Source organism: Gadus chalcogrammus, chromosome 1 (assembly GCF_026213295.1).
Source record: "Gadus chalcogrammus isolate NIFS_2021 chromosome 1, NIFS_Gcha_1.0, whole genome shotgun sequence".
Taxonomy (NCBI): domain Eukaryota; kingdom Metazoa; phylum Chordata; class Actinopteri; order Gadiformes; family Gadidae; genus Gadus; species Gadus chalcogrammus.
The window spans coordinates 28123951-28134437 of NC_079412.1; the positions used below are offsets into that span (position 1 = coordinate 28123951).

At 44.4% G+C, this 10487-nt stretch overlaps 1 protein-coding gene across 1 annotated transcript in view; it reads left to right on the forward strand.

The window, feature by feature from the left end:
- The window catches only part of LOC130390124 (large neutral amino acids transporter small subunit 1-like), a 12249-nt gene extending 2610 nt beyond the window's left edge, over nt 1-9639 (forward strand). Inside the window, exons 4-11 of the mRNA XM_056599872.1 lie at nt 3424-3529; nt 3632-3676; nt 4152-4275; nt 4996-5099; nt 5595-5691; nt 6385-6534; nt 7483-7657; nt 7861-9639. Of these exons, the coding sequence (XP_056455847.1) occupies nt 3424-3529; nt 3632-3676; nt 4152-4275; nt 4996-5099; nt 5595-5691; nt 6385-6534; nt 7483-7657; nt 7861-7928 (869 nt within the window). The 3' untranslated portion in view covers nt 7929-9639. The remainder of the gene's footprint in view (nt 1-3423; nt 3530-3631; nt 3677-4151; nt 4276-4995; nt 5100-5594; nt 5692-6384; nt 6535-7482; nt 7658-7860) is intronic.
- The last annotated feature ends 848 nt before the right edge of the window (nt 9640-10487 follow it).

Consider the following 10487-nt stretch of genomic DNA (forward strand, 5'->3'; position numbering starts at 1 on the left):
CCTTCGTACATATCGGGTCACCAAAGGAAAGCTTCAATGTTCGAAACATATTCAAATACGGAGGATGGAAATGTGTGCTGTTGGTGGTAGAGCCAGAATGAAAGGATACGTTGTTGACCATTCAGGAATCACAAATGGTGGGGTTAAATCACTGAGTTCAAGTGTACAGATCACACGATTGGAAGTTTTTCCACAATATGAACACAGAGCTTGTCGAGGCATACGGACCAAAGGTTCAGCACGACATCGCTCACATTGAGGGCTTTTGGAGGCGCCCAGAATCAGCCTGCGTTGAAGTCATTTAATCTAAGAGGATGTTTTGTCTTTGGGTATTTCGTTCATTCGCACTGCATCCAGAATCGGTTTGGTCTTTAATGATCACGTACTGATTCATGATAATTGGGTTGGTTTGGCTCAGTAGCAGAGTGGCAACACTGGACTCCATTGTAGTATGCATGTGTGTGTGTGTGTGTGTGTGTGTGTGTGTGTGTGTATTTGTGCGTGTGTGTGTGTGTGTGTGTGTCCGTGCATGTGTGTATGTATGTGTGTGTGTGTGTGCGTATGTGTGTGTCTGCTTCTTGTGAAACATCAAAGTTGAGTGAAAACTACACCTTTTTGTCAAGGAAGTAGTTTTAGTAATTGGAAAAATGACTAAGCAAGGCACCATGCATTGTTCAAACATTAGTCTAAACAAACTGATATGGAATAGCGAATGAAAACAGCCTTTGTTTAAATAAAACATATACTACTTATTACTACCGGTAATTACTTATTTACCCGGACAATTAAAACACGTTTACATTTTTACTTAGACAATTAAAACATCTTTTAACTGTCAGCTCATAACATCAGCTCCAGTATTCCCTGTAAATGTGTAATGCAACTCCATGTTTGGGCGTCATGTCTTTACCGCTGCTGTTCAGGCCACACCCCCAGCTAATTGTTCTCTGCACGGCGTTGCTATGGGAACTAGGCGGTAAAGCTCTGACGACTGTTGTCTGGCTGGGTTTCCTTTCAGAGAGCGCTCAAGACACAGAAACAGAATAATAGAATAGGAGGATAATCCTGAGGAGGGAAAGTTATTCTCAACCGCAAAGGAACAAGACAATTTCTTTTGTAAAATCAGTGTCGTAAATAAATGCATGGCAAAATTATAGGAGTCAAAGTATGATTGTGTTTTGTTAGGAAAAGTGTTAATTTCTCTTGGTTAATGACAGAGCTGTATTTATACACCATTATGAGGGTGTATAGCCTGATTATATTCTTATTTAGGGTATGGGTGCAGAGAGTGGACGTCTTTATATGAACAAAACGTCAGAGCGTTGAAGCACCCCACCTTTTACCTGCCGCCATTTTGTCCACGTGTGATGGAAGGCAGTTTATGGTAAAGAGAACCGCAAGCACCCCGGTCCTCAGATAAGGAGCTCACTGCTTCTCCTAAATGTCACTGTGATATGGGTTTGAATCCAATCCTGGAACCACCACCACGACAGAGCTACCTGGAGTATTAAACACCATCTTGAGAAGATAAGATGTAACAATGTAATTATCTTATTCTTTCTTGTTGTTATGTGTGTCACAGCCAAAGTAATGGACCTTTAATAAGAATTAAAAAACCTTTCATTCTTAATGTGGTTGCTTTTATATAAGTGTCAAATATTATAATGAATTAATATGATTAAAATAGTAGTACAGCAGAGAACAAGGTTTGCAGAGCCAGCCGCGACAGATGAGTCACACGGTGCCGTTAACTAGTACTAGTACTAGTAATGTCGAAGTAATGTTGGTTTGGATCAAGTGACAGTTTGATGTAAATGCACCCCCCACTTCCTGCTACGGTCTGAAACTATTATAGAAAAGGGATTTTCTGGTTCAACAAGCAGATTGAGGTTACAGACAGTAAATGCCAGACTGTTTTTTGCTTTTTCAAAAGACTGTTCTCAACAGACCGATGCATGAGTTAAGGCCGCATTGACTGTGAGGTTTGGTTCAGAAATTGTGGCAAAACCTTCTGCATTTATCAATAGTAATTCCCCGAAAGTCAGGCCTGCTTCTACTTGTTGATTTCCTCCCCTCTAATTCATGTGGTTTATTGGATGTTGATGGCTTACTGACTTATTATGGATATTTGACAGTAGGGTTATGATTAAAATTATTAAAATTATTCGTAGCAATGGTTTCTAACTACTTTACACAGACATTTATATTATGGAAAGACTAGATCCAAAATGAACTTTTTACATTTGATCTATTTACCTGCCAGTCTACAAACATCTACCAAACAAGCAATTGGTTTAGTAACTAACCCTGAAATGATCTTCTGCCACCAAACAGTCAGATAAACCGGCTATTGGCTGGCAGCAGGGTCAATTTCCGGGTTTAACTCGAATAGGGCTGAATAATGAATGCGGAAGCAGAAGCACACGCAACAGTTTCACAAGTTGGCATCACAGTCATTTATTCTCACCCCAAAATGCAGTCATGGGCCACAGAACACAGGAGACCGCTAGTGAGTCTCATGTGGACCGTACTCCTTCCCAGCCTTCCCCTGGAACCCATATCATTCATAATAATAATTCATTGAATTAATATAGCGCTTTTATTTTCTGGAAACTTAAAGCGCTTACAGTGAAGGGGGGGGGGGGACCTCATTCACCACCACCTGGGTGGTGAGTGAGGTCTCAGCTTTCCTACTTGTGTTTCTCATATACCTTTACTTTATCTTATATTGCACTGTTGGAGGAGCCCAAGACTAAAGAATTTCATTGCCAGCGACTGCTCTGTAATTGTTGTGCATATGACAATAAAACCATCTTGAATTTTGAATCAGTGTGTTGCCCCCACTGGGGTGATGCACGGCAGCCAATCTGCACCAGAACGCTCACCACACACCAGCTTGAGCTGGAGAGTGAGGGAATTAATGAATAAGCCAATTATACAGGGGGACGATTAGGGGGACAGATTGGATGAGCCTGGTTGGGCCAGGACACCGGGGAAACCCCAAACTCTTTGCGTTAAGTGCCCTGGGATCTTTTTCGACCTCAGTGAGTCAGGACCTCGGTTTAACGTCTCCTCCGAAGGACGGCGCCTTCCACAGCACAGTGTCCCCGTCACTGCACTGGGGCATCGGGGTAGATGTTTGGTCCCCCAACACCTTGGTCCAAACAGCGTCCGTTGTGTGTCCTGTATTGTAGGGCTGCTCGATTATGGAAAAAAATCAATATTGAAATCACGATTATTCAAACGATTATTTTTGAGTTCAAAAACATGATGTAGGCCTATTTATTCAGCATGTCTCTCCCAAAAAACACTTCTAACTGAGAACTTTGAAATTTCGTCTTAAAAAATTTCACAAAACGGTCAAAAAGTTAATGTTCAAACCTAAAATGATGTACACGTGTTTTGTGTGTCCTCGGGATCCAGGGGACGTTCCCTACCTGACTCCGGAGTTCGCCTTCGAGGGCAGCAAGATGGGCGTGGACAACATCGTGCTGGCCCTCTACAGCGGTCTGTTCGCGTTCGGCGGCTGGTACGTTTTGTATCCGGTTTGGACCGCCTGTTTGCTTGCTGATTCCTACCGCCCGTCGTTCATGTGAAGGCTCTAACCGTATGATGTGTGCTGTTCCCGTAGGAATTACCTGAACTACGTGACCGAGGAGATGATCAACCCAGAGAGGTGACTGATATAGGCTGGAGGCTGCGTGGAGGTTGTCTACGTTGCTCTTCACATGTTGGCTTGCGGCCGAACATGTTCTGCGTAACATGTTGACAGCTAATTGACAACATTCAAACAAATGACCCAAAACGAATTCACATGTCTGTTAAAAAACCCGAACCCTATCAATATATAGATAGATGGATAGATCCTTGAATAATCCTTTACAGGAAATTACAGTGCCACAGTAGCTTCAAGACAGACATAACACCACACATTTTCTCAGAAAGCATCCATACTTAATAAAAATACAATAAATAAATCCAGAAAATGTGCAAAGATATTTTTGCTCGTTGTAAAACCTTATAGCAGCTGGTATACCGGACTTCCTGTATCTCTCAGTTTTGCACATCGGTGCAATCGGTCTCTGACGGAAGGTGCTGCTCTTGATACCCTTCGACAATAACCTTTGACCTCTGGTGCGCCCCCCCTTCAGGAACCTCCCCCTGTCCATCATCATCTCCATGCCCATCGTGACGGTGGTGTACGTGCTGACCAACATGGCGTACTTCACCACCATCTCGCCCAGTGAGATGGTGCAGTCCGAGGCCGTGGCTGTGGTGAGCCCGACCCGCCATCTGGACCTAAGATCCACATTGACAGTCATAGCTGTTATATATACGCCGTTACTATGGATACTATTGATCTATACATCTGTAGATAGCCAGCTAATAGTTCTTGAGATATTCTTGAAACATGGAAAAGAAAAAATGCAGATGATACGCAAAATATGTAATAATTGTAAAGAGTAAAAAGAAAAAATGTAAACATGATTTGGTGTAATTAATAATGGTCTAATTCTAATTCTAGCTCCTATGTTTAGACACAGATCCCACTAGAGTCTGCTAGTCTAATGATAAGCAGTGTTTTTGTGTGTGCTGCAGTGCGTTGTTTTGGTGTCATGTCATGTGTCAGTAGTGAGCAGTGATAGCAGTAACGCATTACTTAGTAATACTTAGTGAAAAAAGTAGTCCGATTAGAGTAAAGCTTTGCTAAATACATAATAATCATAATCTGACATGCAATCTACACGCACACATTACTAAATCATGCGTTACTCTAAAAAAAAAAGCTTTACTCTAATTTGACAACTTTTTTCAATAACGAGTAATCTAACGCGTTACTATTTCAAAACCAGTAATCAGATTAAAGTTACTTATCCAAGTCACTGTGCGTGACTATTTTTGTAATTTTCCTTAGTAAAAATCTGTTGTTGCTTTGTTCTTGCCTCTCGGTGAGTGACGAGCATCAGACGTGTATTGTCCCCTTGGTGTGTGCAGACCTTTGGGGAGTACCACCTGGGGGTGATGGCCTGGCTCATCCCCGTGTTCGTGGGGCTCTCCTGCTTCGGCGCCGTCAACGGGTCCCTGTTCACGTCCGCACGGTGTGTGTTGTACACACACACACAAACACATGCACACGCACAACCACACCTACATGCACAAAGGCACAAACACACACACGCACACACGCATTCTCACACACATGCATACACGCACGCACACAGGCACACACACTCACACACATGCTCAGACACACACGCACACACATACACACACTCACACACACACACATGCAGGCACACACACACACAACACCTACACGTACAGCTGCTATACCCACAAACACAAACAGACACACCCACACACCGACACACACACACACACACACACACACACACACACACACACACACACACACACACACACACACACACACACACACACACACACACACACACATCAACAACCAAACAACAACATCACACAACCCTGCTCATATATCTCTAAGAGACATCTTCTCTTCCCCAGCACAATGTCATCCGATACACTAAACTCATTTCCTGGTTGCTGTCTCTTCTATCCCTGCTCTCTGATAGGCTGTTCTATGCCGGAGCTCGGGCGGGACAGCTTCCTCCCGCTCTGGGATTGGTCCACACTGAAAAGTTCACCCCGGTTCCTTCCCTCGTCTTCACTGTGAGGAAACCTCAGAGAGATCCACTTTATTGTTACTAATGTTGACAATTCATCATCACTATGTTAAGACTATTACGTTTCAGGTCTCTGTGTACGGGTAGTATGACACCAACAAACATCAGGAATGGCATAGCGATAAGAAATATATAATACACAGATGACAAATAAGGGAGACGCTTGCCATCATTTCTATTTTATGTATATTTTGAGAATATGTATTAGTAGTTGTTTGCTGTTCAAAGAAACATACAGAGAATCAAACCACAACCTTCTCTCCCTCCCTCTCTCTCTCCCTCTCCCCCTCCCTCCCTTCCTCTCTCCCTCCCTCTTCTCTTCCCTCTCTCCCTCTCTTTCCCCTCCCTCGAACTCCCTCTCCTTCTCCCTCTCTCCCCCTCCCTCTCCCCCCTCTCCTTCGCCCTCTCCTTCTCCCTCTCCTTCTCCCTCTCTCCCCCTTTCTCTCTCTCCCTCTCTCCCTCCTCTCTCTCTCCCTCCCTCACTCCCTCCCTCCCTCTCTCCCTCCTTCTCCCTCTCACTCACTCCCTCCCTCTTCCTCTCCCCCTCTTCTCCCTCCCTCCCTCTCCTTCTCCCTCTTACTCGCTCCCTCTCATCCCTCCCTGCAACCCTCCAACCCTCCTTTCCTCCTTCCCTCTCCCCCTCTCCCTCTCCTCCCTCCCTCCCTCCCTCCCTCCACAGTGTTTGCTGTCCATGATGTACGCCATCTCCCAGGACATCTTCACCGTCATCAACCTCTTCAGCTTCTTCACCTGGCTGTGCGTTGGCATGGCGATCGGCGGGCTGATCTGGCTACGCTTCACCAAGCCGGAGCTCAGACGACCCATCAAGGTGGGTTGGCCCAGAAGTCCCCCTGCAGCTGGGGAATGGACCGTTCCATGCGGCCGCTCCTACCGTGCTGTAGAAATAACACAACGCGTGGGGGGAGATCTAGGTTGGCATCGCTGTAGGGGTTTAGTTAGTGTTTACTTTATGGACGTTGACAGAGGTTTGTGTGATGGTAGGGATTTGAAAGGATTCTTGGTTTAATAGTTTTAGATCAAAATAAAGTGTCAGACAGTCTTTGAACGTCCGCGCTGAACTATGTACTCTGGCTTCTTTCAAGGCCTCAAACAAAAGGAATTAGACAAAATCGACACAAACAATGTTCTACATATCCGTTTGAACCTCAGGGTTTGAAAGCTCCATCTGCGTGGTTGAAAGCAGGATTTCGAGTGGTACTCTGGTGGTTCTGCTGATTCTAACTCCAAACACATCCAAGGATTCGTGTTCAGGGATGACAGGCTTTTATCATCCTCTGGGGTTTCCATGGTTGCAATCCCCTCTTCTCTGAGTATATTGATAAAAGCACTCAAAGTGATTATCTATGAGAAGGAGAGTGACCATTGATAAAAAAGAAACCAGATTTTAGTGGATCAAAGCGCCTGAATATGAAGAGATCTGTTGGGTAAAACAATGCGTTGCCTCATAACTTTCTTTTCTCCTCCTCCCTCCCTCCCTCCTCCTCCTCCTCCTCCCCCCCCCCCCTCCCTCCCCCCTCCTCCTCCCCCCTCCTCCTCCTCCTCCTCCTCCTCCTCCCCCTCCTCCTCCCCCCTCCTCCTCCTCCTCCTCCTTCTCCTCCTCCTTCACCCCCCCTCCTCCTCCTCCTCCTCCTCCTCCCGCCTCCTCCCGCCTCCTCCTCCTCCCACTCCCCCTTCAACCCCCCTCCTCCTCCTCCTCCTCCTCCTCCCGCCTCCTCCTCCTCCTCCTCCTCCCACTCCTCCTCCTTCTCCTCCTCAGTTGTTTATAGGCATCCCCATCTTGTTCGTCCTGAGCTGTGTCTTCATGATCGTGGTGTCCTTCTGGGCCGCGCCGTACGAGTGTCTGATTGGCTGCTGCATCATCATGACGGGCATCCCCGCCTACCTACTGGGCTACAAGTGGAAGAAACCGCTGTCCATCAAGAGGGTGCTGGGTGAGATGATCGATCCTCTGTCCCCGACCGCGTTGCTGTGTTTATCCACCTTCTTTTGTTATTTATTTTGCATTTTTATGCTTTCTTATAAAGTGAGAGAGTTAAGAAGGTACGGGAGATAGAGGACAGAAAGATCGACAATCGTCTGTATGTCTCGATGTACATAACTAAAGCTACGAGCTGGTCTTCTTGTGTTTCCTCAGACATCTTCACCACCTTCTGTCAGAAGATCTTCATGTCGGTTCCTGAGGAGAGGGAAGCTTCCGACTGAAGGCGACGTGCTTCCTGGGACGGCTTCTGTGTGTTCCTTCCTTTGTGTGTGACCGTTGTCTTGACGTTCCAGAGTTTACATCGACCCCTCCCGGCCACTGATATCGCTGTTTTCTAAAGTGCGAACCATCCAACACGTTGCTCTAAGCCCTACATCGGTGTCAGAACCTGAATCCTGCTGGACATTTGGATGTGAACAGCTTAACAGATTTCAAATCGGATTAAAAACCAATGCTCAGCAGGGTTGTCCTCGATGCAAACTGCATAGAGAGTGTTTAAGCTTTTAAAAAAAGCTTCACACAAAGTTTTGTGTTGGCAGCGGCTAGGCTAACACAGTAGCACAAGAGAACAAGAGAAAGCACATATTTGTAATTATTAATTATTAATCATCAACATCTGACCCTGTTTACAAGAGCCCATTCAGTGAGGGGATATACCCATTTCATGACGTTCATTTGTATTATTACTCTTTAAATGAAAAGCTAAACAAAATTATAAATGAGAATCGAGGTCCCGTGTGAAACGGAGCACTAATGAAAAGCCCCTTGGCTCAACGGGACCTGCCGTTTTAATGTGTTGCCTTATGACTGCAGAGTCTGGTGATTGTACATTGCTGGACCACTCCTATCATTTACTGTACTCGTGAATCACTGGACCAGTTAGAAATTGTTGCTTCCATGTTTGATGTCATTGACGTAAACGGAAGCAGAGGTTTTTGTAGTTGTAGTTGATAACTTTCAACACACTGACTCATTGTGTATGTATGAATGCCATTTGAGTAGTGTGAGTGTTTAACAGTGGCTGTTGTTACAACTTTTCTTATTCTATTTTTTTAATATTTGTAAGCCCCAAATTGGCCAATTCTGCCTCGTTTTATTCCTTATGATAATATCAAGTACAAAGTATGAATGTTACAAAAAAACGTTTTGTAGGCTTTCATAGAAATAGGGTTAAACAGCTACACCTACATATAAACACATCCGCCCCAATACTCGAGCTAAGCGCTTTAAAATGTAGAAAAGGTTTTAAATAACGGTCAGAGTTACGGCTCAACTGTTCCAGACATCTTCGTCGGTTGAAGGCTGTGACGGAAATATCTGGAATAGTGTTGTAATGGTTTTATTCAAATTTCAGGTGAAAGCAAGATTGCTGTTGAGTAGACTGAGCCGATCTGAGTAGTCACAATACACAAGAGCACAAAGTCTGGAGACTAGGTACAAAGGGATGCACTGCAATGCAAGGCGCTGAGTGTAACGTTGAGATCAGTTATTTATTGCCAGTGTTTCGGTAGATATTAGAAATGAACATTCCGGTGTTATATGAAGAGATTTTTTTATTCTTTTATTTTGGTTTTTTTGTGGTTTGTTTGGGCCAAATATGTCACAAGCAACATCGTCCAAATGTGAATAATGGATTAATTTATTGTTGTATCAGTTATATCCTGCTTATTGAAATGTTATTATTCCAACAAAGATGCACTGTTGTATGTCACTGGCCGTTCCATTAAAATATTTTTGTTCAAAGATTTTGCAGACTATGATTGAATCTATGACATCCCAAGATATCATGGTCTTCATATATGTAGTCATTTAACATGCTTTCCACCAACATGACTTGCGGCAATGCTTTTAAACCTGCATGCCTTTAGCATATTTGTTATGGACGCGCCCCCTTAACATCAACTCTGTCCTCTTAACCAATACACAGTTTTGCCAAATCCCTCCCTTCATCTGATCTGCAATAGCCGATCAACAATTCACTTTTAAATCGCTGACAGGCCCCGTTATGTGCCTATAAAGAAATATATAGGTAAAGTAGCATGAACGCAGCCTGATGTATGAAGGCACACCTCTAGACTGTGGTTATATTAGGGTCAGTATGTCATTTAATAGTAGCCTGCCCCAGGCCCGTATTAACATAATGTGCTAGCGCTGGGCACTATACCTCAACTTTTTTTTATTTAAAGCTTGTTTCATGTGTGGCCGCCCGAGTGCCCTTATTGATAATCCGGCCCTTGCCTGCCCCTAAAACTATGTTTGCGCGACTCCTCCAGAGCTGAAACCAGAGACAGGCTGACGCCCTTGGCTTAACATGGCAGTGCTTTGTTTTTGGCCAGGGTTGGTGAGACGTTGAACAACGACGCTGTTGTTGCCTGTGTTGTAGTTCATATCCGCCTGGGAGGAAATGAGAGAAGAGATGGGGGCTGATAGATAGTAAACACCCCAGCGATGCGCAATCTTTTTTTTCATGGGATAAGTCAGGGAATCTCATAAATATTCATGAGGAGCTATCATCTGATTGGCCGAAGAAGGTGCTATGTTATTGGCTGGTGCGTATTGGCTGATGTGTTTGACTCTACGAGCAGATATCGATGTTCCATCAAACAGGTGGTACAGACTAATCACACTAATTCTGTTCAGGATGATTAAAAACCATTTTGTCTATTGATGGGCTCTATCATTATTGTTAAGATATTAACTTTTAAGACATCCCCTACCTGCTGTTTTGTTCGCTCTCCCCTCTTGCCCATTGATATCCTGTTCCATTTAACATCAACAGA